Source organism: Aythya ferina (genome assembly GCF_964211825.1).
Source record: "Aythya ferina genome assembly, chromosome: 6".
NCBI lineage: Eukaryota > Metazoa > Chordata > Aves > Anseriformes > Anatidae > Aythya > Aythya ferina.
In genome coordinates this window covers 22,679,524-22,699,715 of record NC_140303.1, presented here as the reverse complement: position 1 = coordinate 22,699,715, position 20,192 = coordinate 22,679,524, and the positions used below count along the sequence as shown (strand labels likewise).

At 33.6% G+C, this 20,192-nt stretch overlaps 1 protein-coding gene and 1 long non-coding RNA gene across 13 annotated transcripts in view; one reads left to right on the top strand and one right to left on the bottom strand.

Annotated features, from left to right (window-relative positions):
• LOC311438634 overlaps positions 1 to 20,192 on the top strand; it is a 99,210-nt gene that overhangs the window by 23,998 nt on the left and 55,020 nt on the right. The window lies entirely within an intron of this gene.
• The window catches only part of LOC311438630 (sodium channel protein type 3 subunit alpha-like), a 117,133-nt gene continuing 101,275 nt past the window's right edge, over positions 4,335 to 20,192 (bottom strand). For all 11 annotated transcript variants that reach the window (XM_084523224.1, XM_084523226.1, XM_084523234.1 and 8 more), the window contains 9 exons: positions 19,197 to 19,351; positions 18,358 to 18,531; positions 16,232 to 16,354; positions 15,659 to 15,940; positions 12,542 to 12,595; positions 11,571 to 11,708; positions 8,148 to 8,252; positions 7,498 to 7,768; positions 4,335 to 7,147 (listed from right to left, as the gene is read on the bottom strand). In XM_084523224.1, the coding sequence (XP_084379350.1) occupies positions 5,964 to 7,147; positions 7,498 to 7,768; positions 8,148 to 8,252; positions 11,571 to 11,708; positions 12,542 to 12,595; positions 15,659 to 15,940; positions 16,232 to 16,354; positions 18,358 to 18,531; positions 19,197 to 19,351 (2,486 nt within the window). In that variant the 3' untranslated portion in view covers positions 4,335 to 5,963. The remainder of the gene's footprint in view (positions 7,148 to 7,497; positions 7,769 to 8,147; positions 8,253 to 11,570; positions 11,709 to 12,541; positions 12,596 to 15,658; positions 15,941 to 16,231; positions 16,355 to 18,357; positions 18,532 to 19,196; positions 19,352 to 20,192) is intronic.

Sequence of the window (20,192 nt, the reverse complement as noted above, 5' to 3'; positions counted from 1 at the left end):
CTCATCACATAAAAAGAGATTCCTTTGTACTGAGACAACCATTTCTAATCATACTCTGCTACAGATTTTTCCCACTGTCATGTTCTTTAGCACTTTCTTTTAGTTTTAGAATGCACCAATTTCCAATTAGCTTCGCAAAAGATTTTACATTAATAACCTCTCAGCGGTATCAGCACTGTAATTTCCTTTGCTGTCATCAGTTCTTTCTTGTACCTTCTGAAATTTCCTATGTATGAAGCTGTCCTCATATGGGAAAAAATCAAATGTGAAAAAGGTTTTATTCCTAAAATACAAGTAGAAAAATCATGTTCACATTTTATTATCTGTCTTCTCCACATTTGAATTGGTTACTATCTTTTTTCACATTCTCACTATTATTTATTATTTATTTTTTATTTTCATACAATAACAACAAAAATCTAAAAGACTGTTGCAAGATGTCATATGAAAAGGTTTTTTTTTTTTTTTTTTTTTTTAATTTTTATTTTTAAAGCAAGAGTGGTAAAGCTGGCAAGTTCACAATGCTCTTCAGTACTACTCCCAAAATTCTTATTTCTTGACTGTGCATGCAGCTCCGGACAGAGGCTGTCAGAGGCCTGAATTGATCTAACCACCTATCCAGCACTATATAAAGCACATCCAATTCCCTATTTTCTATGATTAAAATATATATACATAAATATACTATTTTTATTTGCAGAAATTCTGCATGAACCTCTACTCATTAACATCACATTGAGAGACATCATGAAGATAAAGTTATAGGGATTCATAGTGCTTATCATTAAATAAAGTCTTTTTCTTTTTCTTGTTTTTGTTTTTGTTTTTGTTTTTTTTTTTTTTTTTTTGCCAGCAATTATCATGTTTGTGGTATCAGGCAGGCAATAGTCCAATTTGCCATATTCAGTGGGTGAAGATGCAGTACTTACATTATATACAGATATTTCTACAGATAGATATTAGTGCAAGTATTGCTGCAGAATATGAGCATAAAGCTATTATATACTTTGGTAATTGAAAAGTACCACATGACAGGGGTTGCTATGGTATCTGCAAGCGTGACATATTTATAAAGCAATACTACAAAGGGGTAAGCAATTCCCTGGCCATTTATGAACATACATGCTACAGATATTTACTGCTTTGAAAATTAAAACAGTTTATTACATTGTTTCAGATATATTTTCTGAAAAAAATAGTTTTATTTTTAATTGGCTGTCTCATTCCACAAAGATAATCACCAAGATTGCTGTAAAAGAGAAAGCAACATGATTTTAAGGCAACAGAAAATGCAAGTGCATAATATATCCAGCACTGCTGTTTTTGTGTGTTATAAATTGTTGATGAAGTGCCATTCCTTCATTCCTTGTTTTCATCAAACATTATTCTTGCAGTAGAGCTCCTGTGTGCTTCAGCATGCAATTTCCCCTCTCCAGAGGGATGAGAATGCCGCAGTTTACTTTGCTTGGGTTACACTGCAGTATGATTTTTTTTTTATTTTTTTTTTAGGCAAGCACTAAGATACACGTGTTTCTCTGTGTCTCTGTGCACCCACTGATCAGCAAGGAAATGTAAAATATGCAAAGTAACAGAGACTGCATGCTGGATCACACAGAAAACCTATCTGTGCTTAGAGAATGATGTGTACCATCCTCCACTGAAAACGATGTTGCTAATGCAGGGGTTTGTGAGCCATTATATATTCCTACACTGCAGACATTTCAGGATATTTCTTCTAATGCATTATAAAGCTAGATAAGCCTTTCTGAATATGTACTATACTACTGAATGAGTATTGTAAGAATTTTCTAGGTCCAAAGAAAACCAAAGCATTTTTAATAAAACTTCGTGTTTAGGATTGTTTGACATGCAAATGAGACACATCAATATTAGACTCTTTTAGAAGGTGGAAGCTCTTTTATATGTGCACAGTGGAACTGAATAATGCATATTAATAAAAGCAACTTTATCTGTGGAATTCCCCAGTGCGTTTAATAGACACCCTTACGTTGTATTTTAGTAAGCTGGACAAGTGTGACAGTTCTTAACATCATGTCAGCTCTAGACAGATATAGGGCCACATATTATTGTAGAGAACCTAAATGCAAAAGCTGCTAGCCGGGTCACAGATCATTACCAACGAGGCTATCTTTACAAAACAAGATGAATTATCATGTCCACTAGAAAAAATAATAATAATAAAATATATATATATATATATAAATTTATAAATTATGTGCAAAGCTATAGGATATTCCCTGCATCAGTGACTGTAATTTTTATTTCTTTATTCCGTGGCAGAAGACACCATGAGTACCACGATCATCTGGTAGGTGTTTGTGCCCTCTACTGGATGCTGTGAGGTTTAAATTTCTATTTCAAGTCTTAATGCAGCTAAACAGCTAAAGGAGAGATGCTCTTTTAATGAATTTGATGTATTTATAATATCAGGAACATACATTTCTGCTTAAAAATAATGTGTGTGTGTGTGTGTGTAAGAAAGAGTAAAGAAGGCTCTTTCCTCAGAAAATTTTAAGGGAACCTTTCTTACTCATCTTTCATTTTCTGTGAACCATGATAGTAAGAGAGTGCAGAGACCTCCTGCTGTGAGAGTTTTGCTTAATGTTTTACATGCTTATATATGACTGAACCACTATGCTGTAACATCTCTCATGTATCAACATTAAAACGTGAATATTCTTTATACCTGCACATTAAGGAGGAAGACTGCAAGTCAACTGTCTGCCATTATGGCAAATAACTTCCAGGTATACTGGAATAACTTCAAAGAAATATAAAAGGATCAAAGTTTGTTCAAATATTATAATATTCAAATCTGCAAATACATTACTCTTTCTGCAAAGAACCAAAAAGTTTACAATTGGACTCAACAAAAATGGTGAATGACTTCACTTAACATTTTGTTTATTGAAACCATAATCAAACTGATATTATAAATGATCTCACATACACTTCTGCACATTACCATATTCATAGTAAAAATTTTTACATAAGCATTCCATGCTTATTCCACATAAAATTTATCTACCTACCTATCTAGCACTGACTTAAAATAGTTTTGTCCTTCAATCAGCAATTCAATGACCAAGAATTTTTACAGAACATTTACGCTACTGTTTTGTATAAGTATTCTCAGCAATTAAGATATTAGAACAATAACTACTCTGGACACGGACACAAGCACAGAAAAGAAATTAACTGAAATTAGGTATAACTACAATACTACAATAAACATACATGTTGTCCTAGAAAATATAACATACTTGAGGTTGTCTTTTTTTTTTTTCCTCCTGTTAGCCCTATTAACCGAAGTATACAGTAGCCTTCACAAGAGATATGAAAAAAAATCATTAATTACTCCATGCACATGTCCACTTGCCCCACATCCTGCTGCCTGTTTGCAACCTCCTGCATGCCTGTAATGGCATCAGCTGAAGTGGTTCACCCTTAGTTTTAACAATTACTCGTTAGACTGTATTAACTTCATACAATAAAAACACAAAGACTAAAATGAGTACATAAAAATGTTATCTTTATTCTTTTGGGTTGTTAGTAATGTTGTTACTTTTGGTAAAACAACTTCCTGCATGCAGTTCACCAGTACACTGCAAGTAAACAGTTTCTGTAAAAGCAGAAGCCCATCTATATTTTATTTTGTAAGAAATGCAAGGTATTCCACTGTCCATTATAGAAGGTCACTATTTATTCTCACAAAGAAAGATTTTGAATAGCAAATTATATTTAAAATACTAGTACTGCAGCATGAATTAATGGGACCAGCAGACAGCATGAGACTAACATGGCAAAAATAAGGTTTCTGTGACTAAGAACAACCTGAAAATCGACAGACATCAGTATGATTTCAAAAGAAAGCCTTCTATCTTGTGTCACATACAAAGAACTACTTTTTTCTTTACTACTATTTCTTTTAAAACTATTCCTTATTAAAGTCTATTTTGCAAAAAATTGCAACTGCCAATTCACATTGTATCTTAGGTTTCCCAGCAATAAATTGTCACAGATAGAAAGCAATAAAAATGACTAACAGTGTGAACATATTTGTAGTATCCTCTCATATGTACAAAATGTTTAAAAATGAAATTATTTGCAAAACAACATGAATAGATCAATATTGAGAGATATATACCATAAAAGTTATTTTCAACAACCCCACATTTTTATCAAGTTAAGCAATATATTTATCCTGTGTGGTCTGGTTATTCATTGCATGTTATTGATTACTAAACTCAAAATAAACTCTATAATAACAGCAAACTATTGCTTACTGGTATGAGGAATGATGGTCTCGAACGTTTTTTTTTTTTTTTTTTTTTACTTTCTACCATTCACATGTCTTTCCATCTTAGACTTGAATAGCTGTAGGATAATAGCAGCAAGCATGCTAAAAGCAAGCAATGCTAAAGCTTCCCAATTATTTGGAGTATTACAGAATATATCAAGCTATCTATTGAAAGGTTATAAGCTACACTTAGTAGGGTACATATTTGATGCAATAAATACAGTACTTAGGTCACTGTCTCTTTTCAAACAGATACCACTGTGTAAAACAACTGATTAAGTAACAGAGGACATTTTACTTGCATATGAAGTATAAGCCCTGATGAGAAAAAAAAGTGATGTAAACCACAGTGCAGGACAAAGCTGATTCAAGCACATCCTTTTGGTCACCTCAGCCTTGTATGGAAGATTGCATTTCATACAGTGGAAACCTGACTAGAATGCCATAGGGGTTGAAACCACCTCCAATGTACAGGTCTCTGTCATGGTCCATTTCTACAAAGTACAGAAATTTCAGCCTTAGGTATACACTAAAGCAATATTTGTCCCAGTAGGTATTTTGTTATCAGTTTATACATATAGCTTTTCTTATTGTCTTAAATGGGTTTTATTTATACAAAATAAATAAAACCTGTAGAGATTGACTTTAGAATGGAGTATCAAAGCTACTTATTAGTGGGTCTAAAGATTTCCTAAAAATAAATTTAAAAAAAAAAAAAAAAAAAAAAAGAAAAGAAAATATTACCACTTTATTTCAGTAATTCCCTATAGGCAAAAATTGGTGTTTACAGCTTTTCTGTGATAGAATTGTTTAAAACCCTCAGGAACTAAGTGCTATCTTGGACCCTGAAAGATTTTAGATTGTAGTTTCATATTTTTCAAAACAGGAATTGCATATAGCATGATTTATTTAATTATTACCTGAATAGGACTGTGTAATAAATGAAGATTCAATAAAGAGATCAAACTACCAACCTTCTTTCTGTGAAAGTGATTTCTTCCCTTGTTTTGTTTCCTGATAAGTTATTTTTTTAAGCTCTGTTCTGTATCATTTGCTGTTGATTTGATCTAGAGAGGCCCAAGAATCTGGAATCTTGTCTTTCTGCTTTTAGAAGTGGTCACTTGAAGATAACTATGTTCACATTATGATGACATAAGTATGTATTCCTAACATTTGTGTTCCTCTGAAAGAGTATTTACCTTTTTCCTCAACACAGTAGAATTACAAATAATTGTATGTGAATTAAAGCAAATGAGATCACCAAAAGAAATTACACAAATGGAACTTAGCAGATGAAATGTACACAGTGGATACATTTATTCCACAAAATACAGACTTATGACTGGTAATTTTGCATCCCATTCAAGGTCAATACAGTCCAAGAGGAAATTTAGAGTCTTCTCTCCATTAGTGTCAGCTGGTAATAAAAGCTACTTTTCTGGCAAGGCTGTTTCCCTCTTACATACAAGGTTTACTAATGACAAAAGTCATTATTTGGTACAGGCACTGACTGTAGTAAATATGGGTAAATATGTAAAAATTTGTCATTTTGGCATAATCCTCCAATAAAAGTATTATTGATAAAAACATCATCTTCTCAGGCTGTAAACAGCTATCACGGACCATATATTTATGTCCTCTTTTACTTTTTATTTCCTTTTCTGTCTTTCCCCTTGTCTTCTTTTTCTGACTTGTCATCTTCATATTTTTCCTTTTCTGGTTTTGTTACACTATCATAAGAAGGTGGAGATGTGGTGGATGTAGTCATATCCATTTTCTCTGGAGGGGAGTTTTCATTTAGCTTACCAAAAGTCATACATTTTTTGCTAAGGAGATCAGCCCCATCTTTGCGATACATATATAAAAGTTTCTTTATTGACTGTCTTAAAAGATAGCATCTATAAGCACGCTGAATAATAGTAGCAGACACTTCCTCCTGTTTGCGTTTTAATGTGGTTGTGATTGGTTCATAGGAGACTTTAGAAGGATTGGCTGCCATAAAACGATCTTCCATCTGGATTCTGAGGGCATCCATCTCATCACTTTCCCCCAGGACACGCTTTGTGAAAGCAAACAAGATGTCAAGGCAGTGAATTCTGTCACCGCTTACCATGGGCAGATCCATTGCAATAAGCTGAATTGTGTTTGGTTTTGGTATATTAAGAGGAGGGTCCAGAGAAGCTGCAAAATCAGACAGTTTGCTATATTCTATGAATTGTGTGGCATCTGGATCATATTTTTCCCAAACCTCATAGAACATCTCAAAGTCATCCTCACCCAAAGGTTCAGCACTTTCTTCAGTAGCAACGCCAAAATTCTCCAAAATCACAGCAATGTACATGTTCACCACTACCAGAAAGGATATGATGATGTAGCTGACAAAGAAGAAAATCCCAACGGAAGGGTTGCCACAATCTCCTTTAACAGAGCTCCCAGGATGAGGTTTCTCAGGGTCACAGTCTGGCTTCCCACTGTTCAGAATTGGGGCTAACAAACCATCCCAGCCAGCAGACGTGGTGATTTGAAATAGGCAGATCATGCTGTTGCCAAATGTTTCAAAGTTGAACATGTCATCAATCCCAGCTTCCCTCTTAACATAGGCAAAGTTGGACATGCCAAATATCGCATAGATAAACATGACCAGGAACAGCAGCAGGCCAATGTTGAACAAAGCAGGAAGAGACATCATCAAAGCAAAGAGCAGAGTGCGAATTCCCTTAGCGCCTTTAATGAGACGCAGGATTCGACCTATTCTGGCAAGTCGTACAACTCGGAATAATGTGGGGGACACAAAATATTTCTCAATCACCTCAGCTAAAAACATACCTGTGAAAGATAAAAATAAAATTAAAAGGGTAACATAATCCACAACAAAGAGTAAGAATAAAGAACAACTCTATTTGTGGAATTTCTGGAAATTTTAATTGGAGGATGAGTCAATAGTTTTTAATCTGCTATGGGTAATTTGAGATTTTTTTCCAGCACTCTTCGAAAATATGACTATTAAATTTGATATAGAATTACTGAGCAGGTACTATTCTCAAATATGCTTCGTACTTCCTAAATTATCAGGAGAAATGAAAATTAAGTATTCCTCTAATCAATAAAATTTTGCAAAGATAAAACGTTTAAAATATAACTTACTGTATTTCATTTGAAATATAAGAGTTTCTTACCTACTATTGAGAGAATAACAACCACAAAATCAAATATATTCCAGCCAATGGTGAAGTAATAATATCGTAGTGAGAACAGTTTGAAGACACATTCTCCAGTGAAAAGGACAACAAATACCAAGTTAATCCAGTATAAAATATTTTGCATCATTACACCCTGGTCATCTGTTTCTATCATCATGGTGACCATGTTAAGACAGATGAGGACCATAATGCTGATGTCAAATGCTTGCTTTGTTACAATATCAAATACCAAGCCTTGCAATTTATTCTGAAGGGAGAAAAAAGAAAACGTATGTTGCAGTATGCTGCATGTAATTAACATTTTTTTCTATCCTACTTCTTTGTTCCTTCCTCCCCTGAAACGTACAACCAAGCAAAAAGCTGAAAAATCTAGAAGCACTCTCTAGTAACTTTTCTATTTGCCAGGTTTTTTGTTTTCCCCTCAAAACAAAACAGACATTTACTTTACCATATCCTTCGATTCTGTATTTCCCCAGGCATAACAACTATGAGAGACTTTTCCTGCAGAATATATACGTTTCCGCTTTGAATTCAGAGAATTTCAATCAACTCTAGGGGAGACTTTTGGTAGTAAAGATACTTCTGTTACTAAACTTAGATGACACCAGAGTAGCACATATTCTTACCGTTGGTCTAGGTATAGGTTTTTGTGGTTTTTTGGAACCCAACTTCTTCATTGCATTATAGTATTTCTTCTGTTCTTCTGTCATAAAGATATCTTGACCTCCAAGGTAAAATAATAAAAATAAAAACTGATTACAGCCAAGTATTTAAATCAATTAATTTACATTTGTATGAACCATGCATTTGTTCTTACATGTTGATATTAAAAAAAATACAGTAATTATATCAAAGATCATTAAAGTATTTTGCAAGCCTTGCTGGAAGAATGAAACAAATTAAGGAAATGAAATATAAAACAACTTTTATCTGTTATGTAAAACAAACAAAAAAACAGAACTGGTTAAATATAAACCATTTAAATAAGTATGGAAAAACTTGTAAAAATACACATTGTATGTAAAACAAGGTAAAAAACAACTTTTAAAAATACATCCATTGTATGGATGTGTACATCATGAACTCCACACTGTAAATCAATCAGTCAGAAATAAAAGAGCTTCAAAGATAGAAAGGTTCATTTAGAGCTGACAGGTCTTCAGAGAGCAACTATGAAGAGCAAGAAATCACTGACGTCAGTCAGCTACCAGAATCCTCATTTTATCATATGGGTACAGGTATCTCTGATCAGCTGCTTGCTGCCACAGTAGTACTACTGTGCATGTCTGGGGTATGATCATCCCTCTCCATCAATAAGGGCATCAAAAAGCATTGGAATACTCTTTGTGTTTTCTGGCCTGAATAATGGGACAGCAATCTGAAGAGAATGCTATTAAAACTGTTGTATGTAATACTTCTTAAAATATTATTTTTGACAAGTAACTACTTTTCTTCCATGCACTTGATTTCAAATACATTCCAGGTATGCATGATGCCAAAGCAATAGCATTTGAAAATGAATTTCAGTCACAGTTGAATATGACTTTGTCAAATACTGTGTCAGCCTTCTCAGTCAAGTAATAATGAATCTGAACATGTGTAGCCTTTCAGCTATAGCTACACACAGATATGAAGATTTAGAAATCAAAAGGGATTTTGTACAGTCTGCTCTCCTCATAAACCACATATTGAAGTAAAATTCAGGTATTAGAGACCTAGGGTTCTGGAAAAAAAAAAAAAAAAACAAAAAGAAATTAATTCGCTGATTATGGTCGAAGTGTGAATCTATCAGATTTTACCCAGAAGAAATTTCAAAATGACAAAAACAAAACTAACACACACAAAATAAAAATAAAAATGAAAAAAAATAAAACAAACAACCACAACACTTTAAAGGAACTGGCATTGAACTGGGCATTTCTTTTGCTGCCTCACTGATGACTATAAATTGCTATAAATTGTGAACATCACTGTGTCTGTGATTCATTGGAAGAACGGCTGTCTCAAGGTGTCATACACCTTATACGCCTTTGAGGATTGAAACAGCAATTTGACAGCTAGTGGAATATATTTTCCCCAAGGCAACTAATGTGCTGAATGTGGGTTGCACTCAGGGACCACAGAAATGCACGTAGTTTAACTACACAGGGAGAGTATATTGCAACATGTCTTTCCCATTCATATCCCAGCAACATTGCCCAAAACAGGTAGCTTTCCATGATGTGAAGGTAGAACAAAGACAAGAATATTGCTGGGTAACTACACCCTACATGTCCTATTCATTTCTATGAGCACAGGTGCCTCTATATGTTCAAAACACAGGCCAGTAATGATTGCTAATTAGCTGTGTGAAAGTGAATAATAGCACACAAATAGAATGTTTCCCAGCCCATTTAACTTTTTTGGTGACAGTTACAATAGCTACAAAAGTACAAGGATACCACAATGCCAGAAAGACACCTTCCTATATACAGACCAACAAAAATGCCAATAGCATGTACATAGCTTCCTTAGTCTTTCTCTTGCAGGATCAGATGAAACTGAAGCAACTGTAAGTACCCTGTAAGTCTTAGAAGCCTCTGATGTTAGTCAATGTGTGTGTGTATGGGGACATCTTACTGGAGGATAAAGACGACCTCAGTTTTGTAAGCATAAACTCTCTTTCTCTTATTTGGGTGTGCAGATGAGACTCAGAAGATCTGGAGCAGCAAAATACAAAGCTACACACTCCAATCTCAAGTGGTAGGCTTTTTTCCATGTTTCTTTCATGTTTATGACCAAAAACCTTGTAGTCAGATATACTGAACTGGCAGATATATAAATAAATAAATAAATAAGAATCTTAACTCCAAGGGTTAGATTTCAAAAGCCATGCTGGGAAACCTCTATGATATAGGCCAAGATCTCTCCTTCTGAGGGCTAAAGAGAGAAATGGACAGAAAAATTGAAGCAAGATGGAGGAAAAATCAGAAGAAATGAAACACTGCAAAGCTATGAGGAAAAAGAGGACTAAAAGAATTGCAAGACCAAAGTTCCTATCCAAGAGACAAATATTTCCATACACCTCAGTAAGAGAATAAATTTTTATGACAATTTATGCTCTCTCTACAGAGCACAGCGAGAGGAAAAGTACTGTCAAAGAGACAAAAAGTTAAAATCTCTCAGAATTCAAATGAGAATATAAAGACAGTTGTCAAAAGTGTAACACATTTATTTGTATCTTAGATTTCTTAAAATATTTAATCTTTTTCTGTAGACCATGACTGAGTACATTTCACTGGACTTATTCAGGCAAGATTATCCAGAAAACTTACTGTCAGGATTAGATTACTTTAACAGACCATCTGAAGAGTTTAAGAGGTAAAAAAAATTGTTTTTGTTTTTTAAAGATTTTTTACAAGAACTCATTCCAGCATGGTATCTTCCATGCAGATTTCTATACATGGCATATGCAAAGATTCACTGGAATTTTCCATCACAGTAAGTCTATCAGTATCTTTCTTTGAGTACAATGAATCAAATTTGACAAGCCATCCAGAATCATGAGTATGAGCCTAGGCAATAAGTCTATGTTTCTACAAAATTATGTTCTGCCACTTAGTGGCACCCTTTTTATTAAACAAAATTCCAGTATGATTCTGTTTCAAACAGAACGCACAGAAAAATAAGACTACTGTATACAACATTTAAAGTTTATAGACAGCAAATAGAATTTAACTTGCCATCATACGCCAAATAGAACTTAACTTGCCATCATAGTTTGCATTTTGATCTACTTTAATCCTCCTGGAGTTCTTGACACAAACCTGTGCTTGTCTGAATAACATAAACCTTTTCAGTTGGAAAAAAAAAAAGGCAAGAGAACACATTTTCACACATCAATAATTTTTTCTCTTACAAACTCACTACCAACTTATGACACAGTTTTCTAACTCTCTCTCATCTTGCAGTACTGATCAATAGTTTCAGGATCCTTGATATAATATATAACTTTGCTGGATGCTCAGTGACAATGAGGTATCATGAAAATGAAACATGGTGATACTTATCTTCTTTTTTTGTTGGTTGAAGTTATCTATGATGACACCAATGAATAAATTTAGGGTGAAAAACGATCCAAAGATAATAAAGGCAACAAAGTAAAGATACATGTATAGGTTATCCTCATACTTGGGCTGTTTCCCTTCCTATATAACACAGAAAAACAGCAATACATCACTGATAACAGTGAAGACAAATTACAAAAGACTGAGCAGAAACAGAAGCTGCAACCAGATGGAAAGCAACAAGGAAAGAGAGGGGGGATGCAGATTAGCTATTTTGGAGCATATCCTACACTTAATCTTTTATCTTGCAAATTTATTTTATACAGGCATCTGTGAATGCACCCACAGACCCACCCTTCCTCCCCTTTAAGTCTGCCAGCTTGTCTCTAATAGCACTTGATGTTTCATGTATAACCTACTAAATTTGACAGAAGTATGCAAGTATCAAAAGTAATTCAGCTCCTATGGATTGTATGCAGATCAGTAGTTTGATAGAGGAGAGATGCAAACAAATACCTGCATTTAAACGGGAAAAATTCTGCCATTTTATTTTTTGAGATTGTCAGAGTGCAGCATATAGCTCTGGATTAGCTGCTGCAGGTGCTGTCACTTGCTTTATTTATTTATTTATTTTGGAGACGAGAAAAACATGATCTATACAATTGTACACTCTCAGTGACAGAAATCCATAGGAAACTAAATTTCAAATTTCACTAGTTATGTTACTCAATGTTAGGCATAGATTACTTATTAACTTATTAAAGCAGCAAAACTTTATGTAGGTCTACTTCCATATATATATTTTTTTAACTTATTAAAATGTATGCACTTAATTACTTTATAATTTAAGATCTATATAGAAAAATACCAGTATTTGATATTTATTCTTTGTTTCTTTATTTCAAATGCCATTCAAGAAGCATCACATTAACCTTGTATTTGTTTAAACTCAGTGAATTTTACATTGCACTTACTTCTCTAGAGTCAACAGCAGCATACATTATCTCCATCCATCCTTTAAATGTTGCCTAAAAACAAAGTTTGTTAACATTTTCCATCAAATCTTTAAATAAAAAGACACCTCAAATATTGTAAACATTCTGAACTATAAAACACTTTCTTGCAACATACTTGCACACAGAAAAAGAAGGGAATATTAAGAGATGGTGGTAAGAAATGAGTGATTTATTGACAAAAAATAATTTACTGTGGTATATTATTAGTTACTAATACTTAAACAATAAACAAATTCTAGCCTTCAGGCAAATTCATATGAATTCTATGTGGAATGAGTTAAAATAAATATCTGAGTAAAACAGCCTTGTTGTAAACTGCAGTCTTTCTCTCAGCTCCAACTTTTTGACAACCAAAAACTAGAGAATGCCACCACTGGTTGGCATTTTCCAGACAGAATATGCAAATAGTCCTGAAAGAAAGTCCTTAAGATAAGTAGTCTCAAGAAATCTTAAGAAAATATAAAGTTTTAAATTGTCTAGACAGACGGTTTCTACCTAGAAAAAGTAAGTTACTATTGCATTTACTATGTGAAGAGAAGTTTTAATTTAACCATTTTATATGACTCAGAGAAATAAATTATTATTTAAAATTGCTGCAACTCTACTTTTAGCTACAATTTTACCTACACAGTCTCAAAAGTTTATATATATATATCTTCGAATATGAAATACCTTCCTACCCTATATATATATATATACACATATATATAAATAATATATATATAATATTTTATATAATATGTATAAGATAACTGCACTGGATTTGTTAGCATGTGTAATCTCTTTGCTGTCCAGTTTACGCACAGATTTTGTACCTCCTGTGTCTGGTAAGAATGACTGTGAGATTACTGAAAATAACCTCTCTGTGGTTCAGGATGGTGGTAAGGGAATGAAAGTTCTGCCTGTGTGAAATGTCTACATATTTTACTTTTTTAACTAGTAACATTCATAGTATATACAAAGTACAGATGAAGGGATTAAAAACAGACACCATCAATGTAATAGATCTGTCTCAATACGGGCACCACTTTCTGATTGCCCTCACTGATTTTTGTGAACAAAGCTTAAAAATTGCAGAACATGGTGTAAGCTATTACAGGTGTGGGGTGCAGAGATTATATAGCTCTACTATATAAACAGGTAAATAGTATCTACTACCATACTCTTTGAGATAACACATTTTAATATTTTCTACCAATATGAACATAATCCTTATGTTTACCTGTGGACTGTGGAAAATGAAGGAAAAGTTAATTATTAGCCTGAGGTGCCTAGTAGGTATAGAAAAAGTGTTGGCTACAGCGTGACACTGTATCTTATTCACAACATAGGAAGAAAAAACAATGTTTCTTCCCTGTTCAACGTATCAAGTCTTCATTAACTAAGCAATTTTCTTTTGGTTGTGACAGAGAAAAGAGGTGTGACAGTGGGCCCAGACATCTTTTACTGAATGAAGTTATTGAATGAGTGGTATAAATTCAACTTCATTGTGTATAACTGAGTCCTTCACGGAACTATAATGCAGAATCCAGCATTTAAGTTACTACCTCCCTTTAATTCTCGCAAAGAAAACTGAGAATTCCCACAGAAGATGAACTGCTTGAGTAGGAGAAGAAAAAAAGTTATAAACAGGTTTAAATTTACAGTACTGCAGTTAATTGACTGTTCAGAAGTATAATGGCTAACCAGGCCCAACTGAGCTTTTGGACTTTTGGATGAGCGGAAAACTACCACCAATATTAAATATTTCAGATTCTCCATCTGCTTTTGCTATTCCTGTGCTGAAAGGCGATGAGCAAAAACCATGCCTGTGGGAGTCTGAGAAAAAACACATTTTTATCGAGACCTTGTCTCAAGAGAAGCTGACCAGCACCTTTGTCCTTCTACCAGTTTTGTTGATTTCTGAACAATTTAGCCTGAAATGGTGTTCCAGAAAGTCACTTTTTGTTACAAGAAATAAAATAAAAAGACTAACTATTGAAACCCAAATAGAAAGTGACTACATGTGGCAACAATAATGTTAATACTTGTTGTCATGAAAAATTTTCAGGAATTCAAATATTTCTACTGTTTATCAGATATAGTGAAATAAATCCAGGTGTGCCTAATACTCCAGGAAAATACTCCTGTCCACCATGATATTAAGGTATAAATGTTTAGTTTATTGGAAACATTACATAGCTGAACAATTCTATGCAAGATGAGTAACAAAGGCGAAGACACTGCTGTCCTCCAGATCAGTGAATTATGCAATAGCCTAGTGCCATTTAGAAATAGCTACTACTTCTCCCTTGAGCTTACCATCCTTGAGATGGTAACTTTCTAGCACAATACAAGCTACTCACTACCAGCTGGAGAGTTTAAGAGACAGAATAATGGCCAAGTGCTTATGAACACAAATGTTTTCCCAGAAGCAGTGTGTCAAGTGAACCTGATTACGAATACATGTTTCTGTCCTACTGGCTCCAATCTACACATGCTGCTTCTGAAAGAGGTTTCTACTTTGGCAACTGCCCATCTAGAAAAAAGCTACAAATTATCTACTAAAAAATAATAATAAAAAACCACAAACAACACTTGACAGACAATAACTAGACTAGACTAATAGGAATTATAAGAAGGGAAAGAACAGAAATGAAAAAGTGAATTTAAAAACTTTTTCCTTCATCTCCTTATCCCCATACCAGTAGTGTACTCTTTCTAATTTGAATGAGCTGTAGAATGTATCTATTTGACTACCATGGCAGAAAATTAATCCTAGTTGCATTTATTTATTTATTCATTTTTAACTAGATTTTAACTAGTTCTGTAGAACTTGGAAATATAGTAATGGTTGGGTGCAAAGGAACTTTATACTCATATGACATATATTAGATATTTTTCTTCTTCCAAAATTGCCATAGAATCTATCAGATTTTCACCACAGTCCATAAATAGCTTAATAGAACACATTTATAAAAAACAATCATTTATCCATCCATATATTGTAAAATAACATTAGAAATTATGGAACTGAATATTGCTGCTACAAAATTTAAAGCTGGAAAACAAATTTATCAAAACTGATACACTCACGACTTGAAGCAGAGAAAGATAACCAGCTCCAACATTATCAAAGTTTACTTTCACATTTTTCCATCGAACGTCTTGATGAGCGCTCATAAGATTTTCACACGCAGTTACATTATCAACTTCTTCGGGTTTTAACTGAACACCAGTTGTGGTGTTAACACAGTTAAAAAACTTGCCAGCAAACAAATTTACTCCCATGATGCTGAAAATTAGCCAGAATGTAAGACAAACCAGAAGTACATTCATAATGGATGGGATTGCTCCAGTAAGAGCATTCACAACCACCTGTTAAACAAAAGAAAAAAAGCTTTTTAAAATCTGCATGCGTGTGCCTATATATAAATATCAGCAACCATTTATTTTTCCAAATTAAGCTGAAAATTTAGATTAAATCATTAAAATACACAGAAAAAAAATGCCAATAAAAATAGAAATATACATAATAGAATAAAACATGTTACTATGTGCCTTGTTAACTCACATGCCGATTGGACTTCCTCTGTGGTTTAATAATTTATTAAGCATATTTTTATGAATTTGTTTTACACATTAATTCATGATTTCCTTTTTTCTTACCCTCATGCCTTCAAAGCGTGACAAAGCTCTTAGAGGTCTTAAAGCTCTTAGTGTTCGGAGGGATTTAATTGCACTGAGTTCTGAGAAACCAAGGGCATGAGCTACCAAGCTAACCAAGGAGACCTAGATGAAAGAATATAAAATTAACATTTTTAAATTTTAGAATAGCCTCACAATACAAGTATAATGCCTACTGGAAATAAAACATCAATTTGGGTATCAGAAAAAAAAATAAAGTTGCCTGTAAATTTCAGAACAATTTAAACTAAAAAAGACTTTAAAATCTCTGAAACTTTCATAACAGATGTGTTGTTATGCATATATAAAAAAGCACATAATAATTTTACAAAAGGCAGGGCATAGGCTGTGTTGAATTACATGCAACATTTTTCTCAGGTATCTGGGACAACATACTAAATAGCGTATTTGCATTTCTCATCAGTTCTTAATGGTGAGGAATTCATCCAACATTTTAGTACAAACCACTGCAATAGGTTAGGGGGACTACTAGAAATTAAAATGATGATGTGCATCATTATATACAATATTAACAAAGACACACAACACAAAGGAATAAATAGATTCAGAATTAGTGAAAGAACAGCTGGAAAAAACAAAAAATACTAAATATGGTAAATCCATTGCATTTGTTGGTGAATACAACGCTTTATTCTTCCGCTTCAGATGTCACAAAAATATTCTCAGTCAAGCAGAAAGTGAAAACCACATGCAGTTCCAACACTGGTTACAAAGGATACATGATTAGGTATGTCCACAGATGTGTGTTACACTAAAATTTTGCAGTGAGTTCAAATGAAAGTAGTAGCCAATTAGATTCAGCACTTAAAAAATTCCAAGCATTCTTTCACTTCTGTCATCAGCCCCCCTGAAGTTTGTGAGGGCATGACAATCTGAATAATAATAATAATAATAATAATAATAATAATAATAATAATAATAATAATAATAATAATAAGTTGAATAAACTCAGTCAAAGCCTGTAAAGTACTAAAAACCCATCCCATTCTGCGTGCAACATTCAAGCACTAAACAATACTCTAAGACTGATGATTACAGACATGATAAAATGTGACCCAGCAGCATTTGCTTCTACTAATTTGCACTTAGAACTAATTCACATAATAGACGAAATATGAATAACTAGCAATTAATATTTCCTGCAGATGGTAAGTCGTCATGTTGGTATATGGTGAATCAGACAGGACACTGATAAGCATGAATGCTAACTGTATGATGACATAAATACGAATGTTAGTACAATTACCTAAAAGCAATGCACTCAAATGCATGTAACAGCAGACAGCAGTTTCCTGGAAAACAATAGCTGTGACAGTAACAAGAGTTCTAACAAGAGTAACAAGACCTTTCACCTAACATCCAAGTTTTTTTTCTCTTAGAATAACTCAGAGAAGCTAAAAGGGACATTCTCTATGATCTGAGACATCACCAAACAAAGTAATTTCAGCTTCCAAAACAGTAATCTAAAAAGGTAAATCAAAGAAAAATGGAAGAATTGCACTGAAATTATCCTTTCAATCCAGTAATAGTCAAAATGAGCATTGCAAAAAGTTAGGAATCATTCATTAGCAGTTACCATTAGGAATCATTCATTAGTAGCTATCACTACTTTGTTTTCCTCAAACCTTATCCTTACTTCAATATCTGCCTCCTTGCCCTCCCTTTCTTTTTCTGTCTTCATGACAACCCGATATTCTCTCCCCACAGTTCTTCACCGGTGACTCATTAAGCTCAGGATCAACTGTCCTACGCTAACCCTATATGCTCACTTAAATCTCCCTCCCTCTCCCTTCCTCTTTGCTTTGTCACCAAATCCAGAAGACATAAGACCTTCCAGATGACACACCTCAATCCCTGATTGGGACCCAGAGCAATAAAACAAAGACAGAAGAGATGAAGTTAATAACATATACAGACAAAGTCAGATTTAGTTACTTATGGAACAATTACAGTGGAAACATTCACCAGCACGTCATTTTCTCTTATATTTAACTCAATTTGTATTCTTCACTGCATATGCATGTGTCACATATAATACAAGCTGCCTAAACAAAAGCAACGTGCTACTTAGAGACCATAATACCTACATCAACAATCAGGAAGTCCAGCCAGCACCAAGCATTAGTGAAGTAAGTTTGGAAACCATAGGCCACCCATTTTAGCACCATTTCCAGAATAAAGATGTAAGTGAATATTTTATCAGCATATTCTAGTATGGTCTTGATAGTCTTACGCTGCTCAATATATATATCTTCAAAAGCCTGTTGGAAACATAGGTTTTATATAAGTAAGATATTCACAGGTCTTTACAAACTAGAATTTAAGCCACAAGAACTGAAGAAAGAAAAGGCAAGGTAAAATTGCTGTCATCTTTATATGTTTTACATTGAAAAGCCAGGATATACTTGTAGTCTCTGCTTATGCTAAATTTTAGACTTTATTGTCTCCTGACAATGGGATTACAATATAATGATTGAAGTTGCCAAAAAGCGTTTTGGAAATTTGAGTAATAGTCGCACAGAATGCCAATAACAGAAGTGAATAATGAGAGAACACGAGGAAATCAGTATCTGTACTACTTCTGGAGATTATTCTAATTTACAGCAGAATAACTGTTCCAGTTACTGCATAAAACTTCTGCATGATTTTGTACGATTTTTATAATTTCTTAAACAAGAATTTAAACAAAATCATCTCAATAAGCACTCACACGTATCACGTTATATTCATCAAAAACTAACCTGCAGAAGGTTATTTGGCAGCAGAATTTTAATAATTTATTTTATATGCACTGGGAAAATATTTTAGGAACTTCACTCCAAGCTCTCTTTCAAACCATTTCTTTTTCTTTATGACCACAGATGTGTTATAACCATGATTTTGATAAAACATTCTTCATAGACACAGTTTTTATGGGTGTACTTACCAAAGCACCACTACTGAGAAGAATCATGAAGACAATGAATGTTTCAAACCAGTTGTGTTCTACTATCCTGTAGCATGTTTTTCTAAGGTTCCACCAGATTCTTCCTTTTGTGCTTTCTATATTGCCTTTACAGCATTTAAACTTCTGTATACAGCCTAACAATATAAACAATGACAAGCCACTTTAAAGGTGGAATTCTCATTATTCTGAAACAGCAGTATCACTTTCATCTAGCTCCTGTTTCATGAGGTACATGTAGTCAGCCTTTCAAATTGCTGGATTCTGCTTAAAGCATACTTGCCTTCTTGATTTAATACGTTGGATATAAGAAGGCTTGCATTGAAGTGATTATTTTTTTCCTACTACCCTTATACTCCATTAAGCTTAGAAACAATACTGGTCATCTAATTGAGCTAATTCTCATTTATAAACATATTTTCTGTCTATATACAGATAACTACGGACCACATAGAATTGCCAGGGAGTAGAAACAACATGACAATGTAAAAACTTTCATATGAACTAGTTCAAGAGTACAGAAGCTTTTTTTAAAAAGGACTTTTGCCTCTCAGCTACTGTTTAAATAAACCACACAGATGTAAACACCCTTTAAGTTATATTGAGGGTTGATATCTACTTCAAGAGTTGACTAATGATACTTCCTTTCAAGACAAACACCTGATTTAAACGGAGATTGCAATATAATCTAGAAGCTATAAAATAACTTCCAGATTCCCATCCAAGGTAACCTAGTAAGAGTTGACTTTTATATCCATAGATTGGACTTTTCTCTTCAAAAGTGAAAATCCCTGCTTGAGCAGGAACATGGAAGTTATGTAAACCGTATGAAAATGTATAAATAAATGTCCAAAGAAAAAAAAAAAGATGTATAGGTATTTTAACAAGATATATTATAGGTACATTTTCAATTCCAATAACTATTTAAACCGTATATTGAAATATTATTTTCCATTAATAATACTTTAAATAATTTAT